Genomic DNA, 17,546 nt, shown 5'->3' with positions numbered 1-17,546 from the left:
CAGTAACTCAGCTATGTTTTTATGCATGGATGACACGTTCGTTCTTTTCATCCTTATAAGCTATTATCAAAAGTCCTTTATGCAAAAGAAGTGCGATCTCGCAGTAGTGTTTTTTGAAGAGGTATAGCTATAAGAACACTGCCGTATTTTTTCCATCATTTATATTTAGGCAACTAATATTGTTATTCGTGAATAATTTGCCGAGCAATAAATCATGGAATAAGCGTACGGTCATGCACATGTAGGTGAAGGTTCGAGCTTCATTCATCACTTGGGTTCAGAGGGAGTAGTCAGATAATAGTCCAGCACCTTGTATTGTAGTAGTAAAAGCTAAATTGGTCATATTATGCAGTGGTCGTAAAACTGCATTTTGTACGAAAGTTAAGTGTATTCAAATTTTTGAGAGCGTCAAGCAAATTCTCAGCTGAAGGATTGTGTCCATGACCTCTGACACCATTTTACAACAAAAGTTTCATTCTATAGGTCTCATACAACTACCAAGCTCCCACACACTTCATACTCCAATTCATTCTTTGGTACTCGCAATGCTAGATGTGGCGATAAATGTTGGTGTCTCCGTAGGTACAAATATTAAGATTGCTGTCTGGGCTAGTTGGTTATTCATACTGGTAATACACAGCGCGAGAACAAACACGGGGACGAATAGCAGACACGGACAAGCACTGGTTTTTATTGACAGACATGTCCAGGTACAGATACAAAGAAGTATTTCCGCTGACAAGGAAACAAAAAAGCAGAAACCTAAAGAACTAACAATCATAGTGGCCTGCTGCGCATGCCCTCACATTCCAAAAATCAGCGCTTGTCCTTGTCTGCTATTCGTTCCTGTGTTTGTTCTCCCGCTGTGCATTACCAGTACGAATATTGTTGGCTTTAGGCCTGAAGAGAACAGCACAATAATCATGTCTGATCTAGGTATTGTGTTCTCGATATACACCGTCATTTCAAAGTAACGAAATAAAACCAGTTCCCACATTCACAAAAGCGTCTTACTCTAAAACTTTTATTAATGAAAAATTTCAGCCAGTACTGACGCTTTATTAGAACAGGAACGAAGGAATAGCTTGGGGAATGCAGACCCAGTAGACATAAAAAAATATTTAATTTTAATATTATGGTAAAGTGCGGAGAAAATGGTACAAATATGCAAACCAATGACATTAAAAAATAACTTCGTGAAGCGGAAAGCCACTTCACTTTGAAGGTTCACGTCGTGGCCAGTGAATATAAGGACAATGCAATAAAGAAATACAAGGCAAACAAGGAATGCATATATTTGACGTGTACGTTACTTTATCGGCGATTCATCGAGCTACGAGATGTGAGCCATGGCGTCACACATTGTGATTTAATCGCATTCAGTTATGAGGAAGCTTTAGCTCGGGCCCAACTCTGATGCCTCCTATTCAAATAGATGTAAAATCCAGAAATGCTTTGCTAAGATTACCTCTCGGCCGGTATTGATGAAATATGTTGCATTTGAGAGAGAAACTTAAACAATAGTCACTGCTAGACGCGGAACATTGTTTAAAGGCCTATCTTTTTGACCAATGCTGCTGCAAATTGGTAAGTCCAAAAAAAAATGAAAGCGCGAAGTTTAGATATCCGTAACTCGGCACAATAACAGTTATTGCAGTTCTGTAAAAAGCATCTGTTAGAACATCTCATGCGGACAAATTTTTTTAACAATTTATATCTTACCTGAATTTGTTGCTATGTTTGCAAGGGTTTTGCAAAGGTCCTACCGAAGTGTTAGTAATATCGTTGAGAGCCATGTATAATACACAGGGTGTCCCAGCTATCACGCAGCACAATTTAAAAAAAGGAGGAACGGCGTTACGCGAAGCAAACCTAGTGCGTATTGTTTCCAGTGCAGTGGAGTAGCCGCCAGTAATTTTTTCGTTACTGATATTTAATTAGCTAATTTAAATTATTTTCTAACTCGAGAAGTACTGTCCTAATTGTCAAAGTGTCAATGAGAAAACTGTAGAGCAACATGAAAACTCCCGATACAGCTTTCTGCTGCTCAGTACGCGCTACATAAAAGTGTTGTTTCCGAGCGTGAAAGAAGCTCGCGAATACAGCAAAGTGCCTCGAGCGAGCAGTGGCGCGGCAATTCTGCGTGTATTCGCGGGCTCCTTTCACACTCAGAAAAACACATTTATGTAGCACGTATTGAGTAACAGAAAGCTGTGTCAGGAGTTTTTCATGTTGCTCTACAATTTTCTCGATGACACTTTAATAATTAGGACGGTACTTCTTGATTCAGAGTATTAATTACAATTATCTAATTAAATCTCAGTAACAAAAAATACTGCTGGCTCCACTGCACTCCACTGCACTTGAAACTCCACTGCACTTGAAACAATACACACTAGGTTTGCTTCGTGCAATGCCATTCGTCTTTTTTTTTTTTTTTTTGAAGTCGTGCTGCGTGATAGCTGGGACACCCCGTATAATTTTTCCCTTAAAATGTACTATTAGATGCAGTGTACACCATTGTGATGTCATTTTTAATTGCAGAATTACAGAGTTGTAAACCTAAAAGTTCACTTCTCTGAAATTTTTGATTTTCAACAATTGTTGCGGAAAAATTGCCTGCCTAAATAAAAAATGCGCGACCAACATTCACAAGGTGTTAACATTTCCTTTATTTGTAATAAACTTGACGAATTTTGGTGCAGTGGTTGCCAAGAAAAAAAATATTTATTTTCCCCCGTGTATCGCGACAAGAACCCGTGATCGATAGTTTCCTCTGAATATTGTAGTCGATACCTCAGCAAAGGAAATATCGGCTGGCTTGCATTTGTAGGAAACGCTAGAAAAGGCGCTGTGCTTGATGAATCAAGCATTATACAAGGTCGCGCAGAGCCAACTTACACATTTCAAATGTGAATAGTGCGATACGACGATAGCTTGTAGTGGTTAGGGGGAGGAAGAATGATAGAGGGCGGGACGCCATTTCGTGACGTGCGTCACCATGGTATGTCAAGGCGAAGAAAACTCCGACGCAACGCAGGCGCGCGCATGAACTGCGAACAAACAGTGACCGTTGATTCAGAACGTTATGTGACCATGTTAGAAGGCTTTGTTCAACAAAATTTACGGCAGCTTGGCATTGACCCTAAAAACCTATATTTCCAGCAGGATGGAGCAGCCGCCCAGACTGCGCAAAATAGTATGGCTCGAGTTCGTAAAATGTTCGGAACTGTTATCTCTCGTTTCGGCGAAATCGCTTGGCCAACTCGGTCGCCCGACCTCAGTGTATCAGACTTTTTCCCGTGGGGGTTCCTGAAAGACCGTGTGTTCCAGAGGCATATCATCATTTTTCAAGAACTCAAGCAAGCCACTGGTCACGATGTTGCAGCCATTGATGAGGACCTACGGAGGCGCGTGTACGACAACTTCAAGAAACGTTTGGAACAATGCATTAATGTAACCGAAGACCATCTGCCTGATGTAGTTCTCAAAAATAACCTTGTAATGGGTGGGAAACAAATGGCATACTTAGTCGTATTTACAGACAGTTTTACTTGTTCTTTCTCTGCTTCCGTATATAATATATGTCTGACACTGACGGTGACAAGAACTTTTATTGGTCCTGAGAAACTGGCCAGGGGGAGCCGAAGGCTCCCTCAGGTCAAGTCGGTGGCTCCGCCCACCGACATGACAATGCTGTACATTGCATCTAATAGTACATTTTAAGGGAAAATTTCAGTTGGCTCTGCGCACCGCCGTATAACCAATGAAACGACAATGCCTGTCAGGTTGAACAAATATTTATTCATCTCTTCCTATTCTCAGGCAGCAAATTGGGCCTTGACCTGTACATGGACTTCGATGGTGATATTTGCCCAGTGTGGACACTTGATGCATTGAGCGAAATCCCCGAAGAAGGAACGTGGAATGAAGCTGTTGTGGAAATCGGGCGCTACCCGTCAGACGTCAGCGTAGGTCACATTGACTGTAATCAAGAGATTTTTTTTTCAGCTTCTTCCTTGCTGGTTGCGATAACTGGCTACGGGAAACCGGACACCAGCGATATATGCTGTGCAAAACTCGGCAGAGGTTGATAACACTTTAGTTAGCTTAGACGCCCGTAGAATCGTTTCAGCTGTATGTACTACGATGGTCTTTGAGGCATCAAGAGCCGCAGGCGTTATACGAAGTTAGCTCCTAGTTCGCTTGTATAAAAATGGCAATTTACGCACATCATTTCATACATGCATATTAATGTCATGCACAACTGGGCATTCGCCCAAGTGAGGAACTTGAGGCGGATAGACAACCGTTTTCAGTTATCTGGCTCCCCACACCAGCGACAGTAATAAATAAAAGAGAACAGCATGTCATCATGTGCAGGTAGAGTGTCACGTTTGTTCAAGGAGATCATTGTATAAGTCAGCACCGCACACTGTTTAAACAGGATGCAGGCATAGCGAGACGGGGCGAAATAATTGCTTATCCTAATTAAAGGTAACCTTCTTGGCCGCCTAAAACAAGACATTCTTATTGAGTGGCTGGAAATTATTCTGCAGATTTTATCTGCCCCTCTAGTTCGCCCAAAAATGTATGCCGCTATGCAACAACCACGGCTTTTTGCAACAGAAATAATTGAATACAAAGCACTTGCATCAAGCACTTTTTTTTTACCGAGGCTCCAGTGATGCCTCTTATATTCAAGCAGAGACAACTATTTGACCATTAGGCATAGTAAATATTTTAATTTAATGCGAAAGCAATCACAAGGTGCTATTTCATTTCAACAAGAAACTTCGATTACTCGCGCTCCCCTAACCTCACCTCGTGCATGGAGTTACGTCAGTTATGTTTACTCCTTTTTTACAGCGCAGTTATGTTTACAGCGCACCTAATCAACTCCACTTTTGTAAATGGTGCTTTACTCCTCGTAGAAATAGAAACACGGAAGACGGTCGCACGGAGGTAGAGAGAGAGAGAAAGAAAGGGAAAGAAAGACAAGGAGGTTAGCCAGTGTAAATACCGCCTTGCTACCCTGTACTGGGGAAAGGGGTAAGGTAGACAACTGAAGTGGTCAACAGTGGTCTAAACGAGGAATGTTTCACGCTGGAGCCACATTTTGACAACAGGTACAGGATAATAGCTGCTGTGATAATCTGGCAACCAGTGACGGGTCCCTTGGAATACCTAAATCCAATGTGGCAGTTCATGTTTTTTTTTGTGGATTGCAAGCGCCAGAAGATTTTCATGAAGACAGAAACGAGTCAAAGTCGCCAAGGCATCACCCATTGTGCGCGTCATGGCTGTGACGCAAACAAACCCTTATCGAAAGATTTCCTACAGCATGTGGCATGCCCTTTTCGATCATCGTTGATATCTTCTTTTGTAAGTAGTATTAATGCTCCAGGTCATTCCGTCACACGAACCAGTGAGTAAGACCAGGATTCCGTCAAAACAGTAAGTCAAGGGGCCTTCGCGGCCTTGAAGTGCTATAGTATAAATTTTAATTGAAACATTGATATTTTCGGCAACCCGACAGCAATATGTCCCACATCTGAAACAACTGAAACAGCACAAGGAAGAGCTCAATTTAGCGATATTTGCTTACCCAATTATCCTCCTCCAGTGCGATGTTATTTGTGTGGGACATCTGAGTTTGGCATGACATTTTTTCTTCACATTACTTTGATGATTTCTTCGGCAACAGCAATGTCGCCGCAATGTGCTATAATATTATTCACAAAATCTGCATACATATTCAAATACCAACTATTGTGTTTCCGTGAAGCGTGAGCTTGGAAAATTGTTGTTTTTTTTCAGTTCTTTTTCGCCAGCAGTCAGCATTCGCAATCACCTGTGTTCGCCGTGGACCACATAACGTTCAGCGACTGCGCATTGCCAGGTGAGACCCATAAAGTGAATTACACAGCGCATCGGTAAAGGCAATGAGTAAAAATTGCAGACGAACAAAACAACTGCCGCAAAACCAATGCGAAACACCACTAAAATTACCCGCTTCTCACGCAAGCAAGCTGCATTGAAAGCCAGAAGCTAAAGCATGGCAGTGAACCTATGCAGGCATCAGAAGTGCCAGAGTACGACAGCCAGGACGGAGCGTTAGGCCACAATCAGTTCCTGCTAAAGATGGAAGGAAAAAATGAAAAATCATTCAACTTTTTTTCTGCCCTTTCTCTGCTTCTACTATCCGCAGCTAAAGGAGGCAACTGCTCTGATATGGATTTCTCCTGTACGAATGGAGCCTGTGTAATGAAATACGAGCGGTGCAACTACGTCGACGACTGTGGTGACAGCAGCGATGAACAAGACTGCGGTGAGTTCCCGATCCTTCGCTATTTGCTTCTTCGTACCGCGTTTATAGTGTCTTTTTTCTGCGTGCATTGGTGAAATTATGCCCATTTCCAGTGTCCTTGTGCTTTACCGATTTCTTTCAAGAGCTATTGGTCTCAAAATGCAGTGTATATGTGACGTTTTAAGCAAACCATGTGAATTTTTAATGCAAACAATTTAGACACTTGGCTCAAAATTTCTGACAATTTGTATTTGAAATGTGTAAGGAAACACATTGAAAAGCTTGAACGAAAATATTTTTTCGATGTTAATCAAAAGTGGTGAGAGTTAACGGACATCATAAATATGGAAACTTACGCCCATGCACTCGTTTTTGTAACATTTCCCTTAACAGGAAAAGCAGCAGCTCCGCATGTGTCAACAACACTGCCGCAATTATCGTGCACTAAGTGTTTGTTTTTACTAGTTGTAACGAGCATTTTGTGCTGGTATCAGAGCAGTGCGCGTGCTTTTTCGGGAATTCACAGTAAATAATAAGGCCGTTTGTAGAAGTTGTGTTGAATGACAAAATAAATCTATCAACAAGTCCATCTTTTGCGATAGATGCCAGTAAATTCTACTGTGTAAAGCTCCGCATGACTGAAGGCATTTTTAAAAACATCTCAATAACATTCTTTAAACACTAGTAAATGAAAGTAACGTACTGCGCTAAAGCTTTTGGACTGTAACAATAAAAGAGGATTGTGAAGCTAAGCAAATACATAATGCGGGTCACAGAAATCAAATGAACCTACTACCAACACTTTGAAGTATACTAATCACATCGATAACGGCATTTGATGAAGGCAGGACAAAATATTGCTACGGAACAGTATTTGCCATGATGAAGAGGGGAGCAGTGTGAAGATGACGACGACGATTAGAGGCTAGTAGCGGGCTGTTGCCTCTTGGCCAAGTGCGACGCATTTGCTTGTAAATATACTTGTATATAACTTTTTCGTCTGCGTCTTCCTACGTAACAATATTATCGACTGTTATTGGTAAACGGCGTGGCCATGTGACGATGGTGTGGCAACATTAAACCAGCGACACTTGAGATGAAGACTGTAACGGCGACGGAATCATTATCAGGATGGCACGACGGCGATAATCGCGACAACAGGATGACGACAGCTCTATGATAGGCGAAATTTGAAATGAATGACGACAGCCTGACGCTGGCTGCATGACGACGGCTGGCTGTGAACTTCCTCCTCCACCTTCTACCCACACAGGCCAGATACTTTTTCCGACCATTCGCTGTAATACTATACAGTAAAACAATGGTGCATCTTGGCGGCAAGAAACGTGACCGGCAACTTACACCCTAGGTAGGGGAGGAAAGGGACACAGCGCCAACTCTGACCAAAGAATCTAAACCTGCGAATGCCGCAAAAGTGTCGCGCGATAACCACATGCATCTTAGAGAGTTCATTGGTATTCGGCTATGAGCATTCACTGCAACCCCCATGGCTCTCTTCGCTCTGGAAAAGCTACCCAAGCTCCGCAAGCTTGTACGCTTGTGAACGCTCCAGCATGCCATCAGAGTGGGTCCTCTGTGAAACACTGCTGCCCCGTGCCATAGCCGTGGTGAACTTGATTCCGCTGATTTGGGGAATAAATTACCATAGGTAACGCGGTAGGTGCCTAATGAGCGTTTATTATGGACAACAGGTTCCAAGGTCATCTATAGAAATTCACTGCCGTGAGCGGGGTTGCATGTCCTTTATTTAACGTTCTGAGGTCTTGGCAAGGCACAACCGTGGCAACGCACAATGACGCGTTAAATTATAGAGTAAGCAGACTACATTAGAAGGCTTGATAGCTGGTGCCTTAGTTCCCTGCCTATGGCACTGAACCAAGACTACATACCGAATGTTTTGCATGTTCCTTGTAAATTGTTAACACTTGGTATTTAAAGAGATATCTATATCCGCTTATTTGATATGAAGCTTTCATCTCCATTTCGTGGTCATTGTGTGAACGCCTTTTTGAATATGTAAATGGCCTTTTCATTACCGCTAAACATGTCAGAAAAACAGCATCATGTGTGCGTTTCTTTATGTGGCCCTGTTTTCCGCGCCGAGCTTGTTTTCCCATGTCGAGCCATTGCCAACATTCAGTACTTTGATGTCGAAGTGATACAGGCGATGTGAGCGCCTAGTTCCGACTGGAACAATGTATTGCAATAGAGTGTGCTGGTTCACGTGACAGAGAACTAAAGGGGGAAATTCTACGGACTTCGAATAGACGTCATGAGATGAACCGTGCACCTTTCAGGCGACCACAGACTGAGCTGCAGTTTCGAATCCTCATTTTGCGACTGGGTGCCGCAAGCCCCGCCTGATAGAAGCAAGAGTACTTGGCGTTTGACTCGTCCGTCATCGTCTTTATTAGAGTCGCCAACGAGAGATCACACGACAAGCACCCCTGAAGGTACGTCATTAAAAAGCACGCATTTCACAACGTTTACGAGATTATTTCCCACTTCAACGCTTTTAAAGGAGCACTAACGCGAAGACTTACTGTTCCACTTTGCTTGCTGTTTAGGCAGCTATGGCCTCAAGAATTGCGGTACGAAGCCTCATTTCCTAGGCAGACAGCACCTTTTATACGACCCGTTCGGAACGCGTGTCAAATGCAGCTCGTCTTGGGACGTGGAATATGATGCTGATCACGCCACCTGAAGCGGAGGTGGCCGTCCTGTGGTATCACAAACTATAGCATTTGTCAGTCAACCCGGTGCAGTGCAATCACCAGGTAGCCGAAAGATGCAAAATCGGTCCATCCAGTTGTTTCGGAAACAAAGGGGGTTCGCTCTCCTCGCTTCTCCCGTCGAGCGATGATTGGACTAAGCTTTCAGCAGCACGGTCATATAGCGTGTGTAGGTGCCAACGTATCCGGTGCCATAGGACCACCACAACAGGTTTCGATGAAGTCGTGACTCTCCTTTCTCACTTCCTAAGCCGCGCTGCGCTTGGCGCGTGTTTTGAACTGGTCGAATTGAAAGGCTGCGTAATTTAAAATGTGTTGCCCTCTCGGACAACTAAGGCTCCATAGCGTAATTACTGGTTCGGCCGCTATACCACAAAGGGATAAAAACCAAGCCTCAGATTTTCCTTCAGTACTACTCTAAAGGAGTATTCACACATGTTATCAAAGTTGCAGAAGCTCAACCGCATGCTCCTCAAAAAAAAAGGATGACACTTAGCATGTATGAAGATTGGGAAACAAGATATTTTAATTAGCTAGCTAAGTGGTCTCGAAATGCCAGACATGGTGACATCGACATTATCTTGACGCGTTCACTGAAAGGGAAATTTACCCGCCACGGTGTTGGCGGTGGCGTAGGCTGTGGCATCGGCTGTGCCACAGCCGACGCCACAGCCGAGGCCACAAACGATGCCACAGCCGGAACCACAGTCAGATCAAAGTATGCAGTGCACCGCGGTAGAGTCCAAATGCCGACTCCCGATAAATTGTCCGAAGAAGACCGGCTAGTGCTTGTGAAGCTTCGGTTCCTTGTAAATACCCTTCGTACACTCTTAAGCAAGCTGCATACTCCGTCAGCACTAAGTGCAGTGCAAGTACTGGATACTCTTAATCCAGTGCTTGCAAGTCTCGAGTAAGCCCCATGGCTCACCCACCGCCTCCTATTGACGCAACGACCACTGGCCCTTGGTTCATGTCAGATGTCTTCAACGCACATCACCAGCTATGGCACTTGACTTTGGTGTCATGGTGCCTCGCTGCACACACAATGCTCACTCTCTCTTCCTCTTTTTATATCCCCTTTCCCTTACCCTTTGTGTAGGGTAGCAAACCGGACGTTCGTCTGGTTGACCTCCCTGCCTTTCCTCTCTTCGATTTCTCTCTCTCTCTCTCTCTACCCGCCGCGGTGGCTCGGGGTCGCGAGATCGAATTCCGGTGGTGGCGGCCGCATTTCGATGGAGGCGAAATGCAAAGACGCCTGTGTGCTTGCGTTGTAGTGCACATTAAAGAAACCGAGGTGGTCATAATTAATTCAGAGCCCTCCACTACGGCGTGCCTCACAATCAGACCTGGTTTTAGCACGTAAAACCCCAGAAAGAAGAAGAAAGGGAAATTTGTTGTCTCGCAGCAATAAGGCTCGCTATAAGTTTGTTGCTCACAGCAAAATCGGGAGGACGCTTAAGCTTCGTCTTAAAGAGTGGAACGCGATAGCATTCGAATACCGCCGACTGCTTATCAGGCTTCCCGGCAACTGTAGCTTTTTTGTCCAACTTGGCCTCCACGCGCGGCTGCCGAGGAGGCGAGCGCCATCTTGATCGTGTTTTTGCAAGGAACTCCGACTGGGGCGCGCCACTGTATGAATTGTAGAAATGCTGGAAAAGGGGTTTGTGTTGGCGTCCGATAATTATGTTTTCTCGTATATTCAAATTACAATCCGACGCTATCACGTCGGTAGGTTGCGGTCGTACTTTAGGAGTTTTCTGGCGAATTTTACTTTGAGAAATACAATTATTTTCGCTAACGCCTTGCGCCACGCGGTGGGCCTGCGCGGTCGGGGTGGTTCCGGATGATTATTTCTGCCAACGACGCCGGCGCGCACGCCGACGCCGACATTGACGCCGACGCCGGATTATCTGGGACACGGGGCCCTTAACGCTATCGCGTTGAAATTAACAACAGGGCACGGTGCATTTCCTCGGGATGCGCTCGCAAATGGCGGGTATAGCGATAGCAGGAACAGCGCGAGCGACGTGCGTCGTGACATTATGACGCCTCCACCTCCTCGTTACAAAAATTAAAACGGGTTCTGAGAATCGCTATTGTAAGTTACTGAGGGAGATGAGGCGCTATTCAGCATGAACGACCAATTACGGACAATTAGCGGATTTTCAGCACGATGCGACAAGTCGACAATAGAAAACATTTGGAGCACTCACGTGTAGTACCTGGTGTGCCTTGGCGCATATCGAAGTTGCCCCTTTAACCATCACCGAACGTAGCAGTGTACCCACTGAACACTGCAGCAGGGTATAGAAACATTTTCAGAACACAGTAGATTAACGTTCACCTAATAACGAAGCATGCCTGGAGCGTAACTTTAATAGGACAATGAAGCTTCAGTTTCCTGCTCCTCCTGAAATCCTTCTCAGTGTGTTCATTCCATGTCAGCTTCATCCGTTATCTTGTACTATAGGGGTTTACGATCCCGGACAGTATTTACAGCTGTCTTTCTGTCTTCCAGGACATTTTATCATGTACAAGTCTCGCTCGAAAGTAGAAAATGCAACCGTCATAGGTCCAACTTTCGACAACACCTCGTATTGTGCCGTGAGTATGGGATGCGTTATTTCACCTATTACTTGCGCTCAAAGATACAATGAGTAACCAGCGCAAGGGACACAACCCAAGAAAGAAACGGCAGAAGCACTGTTCCTTCTCTTTGTCTTGTTCCTTGAGCTGTTACTTGTTATAACTTTAAGGTCTACCAACCGGCCCAAGTCAGCACTGTTTTCGTGTTCAAAGCATTGTTCATTTATTTTTGTTTTTATTTTTCACTTAACAAGCAAATGCAAGTACTTTTGAGGTAAATATGTTTATTATTTGAACTCCTCTCACATGTAGTATATTTCCGTCTGTTCTTACATTACTAAAGCACTTCTCACCACAAATGCAATAAACATTCTAACTTATTTTCTTTATGGGAACGATATGCAGACATGCATCGACAAGCTGAAATAAAAGAGCGAAGAAACATTTTTAGAGCACTACTAGGGCCGTCTGAATTTTGATGTCTTGCCAATGCGTGTGGTCAAATGGTAGGGAGCGTGCTAAGGTAGTTGAAGAAGAAGACAGAAATACCATCACATAAGGAATACCATACCATACCATACCAACCGCATTGAGGGGGCTCGGGCAGGAAATGATAAAGAAGTTGGAAATGGTGACATCAAGAGTACTCTGTCTGTTTATTAGGTGCAGGCTTGTGACCTAATTTGGCGCAGCCTGCGACAAGCACCAATGTGTGGGTGACTTTCTTTGTGTCAACCACAGTAACCATGTAGTTTTGCCTTTCGCGCGTCACGCATAACCTTCCCTGTTTGCCTATGTGTTCGTGGTCCCTTAGTTCTCACGGGATAATAATGGACTATATTTAAAGCAAATTTTTGTTTGCCTATTCCCTCAACTTTTCTGCTGCTGCCACTGCTGTTACTGCTGTCGCAGTCTTGCACGCCGTCTCGTGGGATGGTTGAGAGCGTGTGCGCTATGGACGCGGGAGAGGCGTCTGTGGGCCCTTTCCAGGCGTTGCCATAATGTCCTCTGGAACTCTCTGGCAATAGACAAAGTGCCCTCTGGACGGCTTTAATTGCGTGGTGGCCCCCGCAAACGCATTGCAGAAGCTGCAGGACTTACTTTTGCACTCATGTGCAACAAGCCAGAGGGGAGATAGTATGGTAGAAAGAGAATATTTAGAATGCGTAATGCCATCGGCCTCATGAAGTGAGATGCCGCTCTTCGTTCGTGGCAGCTTGTATAGATGTGATGATCGCGGGAGAAGGAAAAGACGCCGTCCGAATGCATGCGTCCTTTGGGGTCCTTTCAAAAAATGAAATCGCTGCTACTAGACATGGCAACAGACATGGCAACAAACCGTAAAGATTTTAATTCAAGGTATGGCACGACACGTGTCTGGTATTTCTGAAATATAAACATCTTGCAAGTTTGTACATGCGGACTACTGATCGCAGGGTGAGCAGACGAAAAGCCGAACTAAAGCATCACAGCGTCAAAACGACTACACGGTAGCGGCTATGCAGCAAATCAACACTTCATCCACGATGCGGTGCCCCCGTGTGAGAGAATGGCAGTGCTAACTTTCTCGAAGGCTACGAACAATGACGCACAATAACGCCTCGAGCAAACATGTCTCGCTGTGTGCTATGTGTACTATGCAGACAAATACAAGTGGCACACGCAAGGTAACAATTAACGTCAAGTCACGACTATCGTATGCAGTCAACATCACGTCCAAATATCGTCAATGAACGCAAAAAGCACAGCAAGCTTCGCTTACATCGATTCCTGCTGTGCGTGGCATCTGCATAACTTAATTTTTCTTGTTATTTTGTAATTCACACAGGTGACGTTTTTCTATGCGATGCAAGGAAGAAGCCGGCCGCGGCTTTCTCTTGGCATCCGCTCCACTAGAGATGGACCCTGGACGACAGTGTGGAGTCAGTCCAGGACAAGCCAATTCTTTCACTTTGTGGGCGTCAGCGCCGAATTCAAGAGTGGCGCTCCTTACCAGGTGATCCCATCAAGACCCACCTGACCAGCTTCTTCAAATTAAAGGGCCCCTTGCCAGGCTCCATCAGATATTTTGGTCATAGTACGCTGGGAAACGTAAGGTGTCATCTAGGTAGCGTTTTACTGGAGAAAGAGTTTAAAGTTGGTTCATTATTAGAAGAGATAGGATAAAGTGAAATGCCACGTGGTCTTGCTGCCGGGAGGCGAGCTTCAATCTTGTCTTGCCGGGAGGCGAGCTTCTATCTTGTCTTGCCTCGATTAGCATACGCGAGCGACATTGCTTTGCTAAAAGTTACTCATGACACTTCGATGCTTAAATGCAGCTTAGTGAGTTATTTCGCGAGAAACAGCTACACCCGTTGCGAAGTTGGCGGTTACAGATTGTGATCAGTGGCGCTCGAGCCTGTATTTCCAAACAAAAAACGCTTGGAACACAGATACCTAAATATACGCTTCGATCACCTCAATACACTTATTACGCCTGTTGCCGCATTCTACACCTATGTGCCGCTGTTTATTCATCAGACTTGGTTCATAAAGTAAGCCCGCTTTTTGTGGGTAGCAAATCTATGAAAGCGCTCCCGGATCACGTGCCTCTAATATTGTCACTTTTTTATTTTGCATGCCTACTCAACGGATGAAGTTCGGAACGAACGCTTATGTATTTCATTGCGATAGCAATTATATGGACACTCCGGGCGAATTTCGGCCGTCGCCGTGAGGTTCCGTATAAAGTCCACGGGCGATAAAGTCGTCGCCGCGTGCCGTTTGCTGTATTTGTGAGTGAAAGCGTACGAGAGTGAGCCGGCGATCGCGGCTCAATCTCGCGCACGCAAGGGCGGGAAATGGCAAGGAAGCGCACGGTCTTCCAGTCTCGCGCAGCGCTCCGGAGGGAGGGCGGGGGGGGGGGGGGGGAGGGGGTTCTACTCCGCGCGGCCAGTCCCAGAGCGACCGCGCGCGCCGGGCCACATGGCTCGGGAGGAGGGTAGGGAGGGGGCGGGGGCGCCCGCTCGAGCGGCTGTATCTTCTAAGCCATTTCTCGCGATTTCAAAGCGTTTCATCTTTGAAAGAAACACTCAACATGCCGCCACTCGCAATGCGCAGAAAATTCACAAATTATCCTTTTTTCACATACTGTATCACAGCAACCCATCATTTGCCCAGTCACATATTTATCGCCACCTCCATACTTCACATCGCATCGATCATGCCTCCAAAGTTAACCCCATCTTCTCCCGGACGGAAATGTACAGGAATTCGCCTTTAACCTTATCAATAAAAGAATAGAATGAGTTACCCTCCAGAATTGCCAAATTAGGAAGTCTTCATTATTTCATTCACCGTTGCTAACATATCTAGAATCCTAGCACATTTAGTAACACTTGCTCTCCGAGAGCACTTATTCGCATCCGCTATTTTGATCTTGCTACGCTGAGTGTACATTTTTGTAAGAATATTTGCCTTGTTACTATATTTCACGACTTGCTGTACCAAAACGCTGTATCAACCACCTGCAATGCTCCTTCGTTTGTGAAAATTGTGTTCTGCTTTATGCCCCACCCCTCCCCTATGTAATGCTGCTGTTGGGCCTAAGGGTATCTAAATAAATAAATAAATAAATAAATAAATAAATAAATAAATAAATAAATAAATAAATAAAAATACTAGTCCTGCTTTTTGCTCATTTGCACTGCATAGATTTTATTGATTTCATTGCAGCCTACGCCGTATTTCTTGGGCCCTTCTTGTATAAATACTAATTTGCAATATATTTCAATAAATAAGTAAGTAAATTCATAAATAAATAAATAATTTGAACTCCAAATTTTCCCGTTCGCTTTATTAGGTGGCTTTCATAGGAGAACACACAACACCTGAAGAGCATGGCTACATTGCCATTGACGATGTGCATTTCTGGGAGAGCTGCAAAGCAAAGCACGAAGGTGAGCTACCCTTATTGCGACATCCTCCTGACCAGCTACGCCACCTTGCAAGATCTTGCTCGGAAGCTCTTAATACATAAAAATGGAGAAATTGATTCTCTCCGCATCGGCTGCACCAAATTTTATGAGGGACATTTTTTGCATTGTAAAAGGAAACGCACATCCTACCGACTGCAGGAAACAGAGTTTTTTATTAGATTGTTTTTTATTGATTTTTACAGAACCTACTTATTATAGCCAAAAAAAGAAACAAGCATCTGGTTTGTAGCTCTGCAACTCAGTAATAAATAACTAAACCATAATTTTTGAGACTACATCAAATTAAGATATATAAAGCAGCTAAGATTGATGTGTGATACACCGTTTCCAAATATACTAATAATTAGTGAGCAGTATTTTTGCAAAACGCTCGTAAACCCTTTAACAATTCTCCGTAAGCTATAAGAATGTACTAAACCTTGGCTTGATTGAAATGCTCCCGCAGATGCAGTACAGAACAGGGATATCGGCTTTTGGTGCTGAGTGCAAATTTCTAAACATTGTGCTACGATATTTTTAAACTCACTAATTTGCTAAAATGTTTTGTAAAAGATCTGATGCACTAAATCAAAATTCTGCTTCCGGCATACCGTAGGATTCAGCGTTATCTCTCATCAAGCAACGATGTCATTCATATTGCTCCAGTGAATGGCCAATGCGAGCATAGCTGCATTTTACATATATCGTTTGCGGAAATAAGAGTTCGCCATGCGCTAAAGATTGCTCCTATGGGCTGATGACGGCAAACTTTTTCCAAAGAAGCATGCGTTCAAAACGATGATATTACTTAAGCGATGCTGTTTTTAGTTACTGCCAAAGTGTACAGATGCTACCAGGTTCCTCTCTTGAAAGCCTTGTGCCATGAATTCCTTTGCTTAAAGGACCAAATGAATTGAAGAGTTCGCTTTACTAACGGCGCTGTTGTGTATGCCACCAGAGTCGGGGTTCATATCTAGACATTTCACTCTAAATAATGGATTTTAATGAAAAGACCATTTGCGGTCGTGATATTTAGCGCATAGTCTTAAAATTTTGAGTGTGCGCAAGATGCAGAATGAAAGATTGAATTTGATGCTATCTGTTTAGGGAACATGTAAATTTGTAGAAATGACCCGAATAGAAGAATGCAAAGAAGCTTGCGAACAAACGAGTTCTGTAGGTTCTTGCGGATAAATAATTTATCAATCGTTCATTTTTTATCACTACGAACCATGAGTACAAAAATAAAACAAAATATAAAAAAAGTCGGCCCTTCCACTCTGTGAAGATGGCTTAGCAGCGAAGCTGAAACGTGCGGTTCCTGTGTTTATCACTGGGTTATTCCCGAGGGTTCATTTAAGTATTTCTCAATTATGAGGTTACACACACGTTCGGTTGTGACGGAGAGAACGACGTCACTGACGGTATACCCGCTGTCCTCCGTTGTCGCTTGCGTTCGTTGTCTCGAGTTTGCTCGGCGGCGTGGTTAGCAGCATTCGCCCGCCAGTTGCCACTTGCGATTCTTCAAAATGAAATTGCTTCAAAATTAGATCTGTCCGTTACGTAAGACAATGAATGGATCTTACCCCCTTGAGCAATGGCTCATAGCCGCGTAAACGCGGGGGTATTAGATTACGACTACGCAAGAGCAATGAAATTTAATGATGGAATGATTAGCGGCAACGCAGCCATCTGTGGAAGCAGACGACGACGACGAATGCAGGAGCAGTGGCACGAGCGCGTGCCGAGCACGAGCACGAGCCAACAAGCCAGCTGCGGAAGGAGACGACGACGCTCGATCCAATGCTGATGATGATAGTTTTCTGTCGACAGGCGATTTCGCCTAGCCATATAAAACTTCGTTTTAAAATGCTGAAACATGTTATGAGGACAGAGATCACTGAGAACCATTCACGCAGACAGCAAACTAATTCACCACCG

General features: G+C 44.3%; 1 protein-coding gene across 1 annotated transcript in view; it reads left to right on the top strand.

Annotated features, from left to right (window-relative positions):
• The first annotated feature begins 3,096 nt into the window (after window positions 1-3,096).
• Window positions 3,097-17,546, top strand: part of LOC119450644 (MAM and LDL-receptor class A domain-containing protein 1-like) — a 78,482-nt gene continuing 64,032 nt past the window's right edge. Inside the window, exons 1-4 of the mRNA XM_049666562.1 lie at window positions 3,097-3,436; window positions 3,826-3,971; window positions 5,821-5,902; window positions 6,212-6,331. Coding sequence (XP_049522519.1) covers window positions 3,097-3,436; window positions 3,826-3,971; window positions 5,821-5,902; window positions 6,212-6,331 — 688 coding nt within the window. The remainder of the gene's footprint in view (window positions 3,437-3,825; window positions 3,972-5,820; window positions 5,903-6,211; window positions 6,332-17,546) is intronic.

This window comes from Dermacentor silvarum, chromosome 4 (genome assembly GCF_013339745.2).
Source record: "Dermacentor silvarum isolate Dsil-2018 chromosome 4, BIME_Dsil_1.4, whole genome shotgun sequence".
In the NCBI taxonomy this organism is placed as follows: Eukaryota; Metazoa; Arthropoda; class Arachnida; order Ixodida; family Ixodidae; genus Dermacentor; species Dermacentor silvarum.
This window is presented reverse-complemented; position numbering and strand designations above follow the sequence as displayed.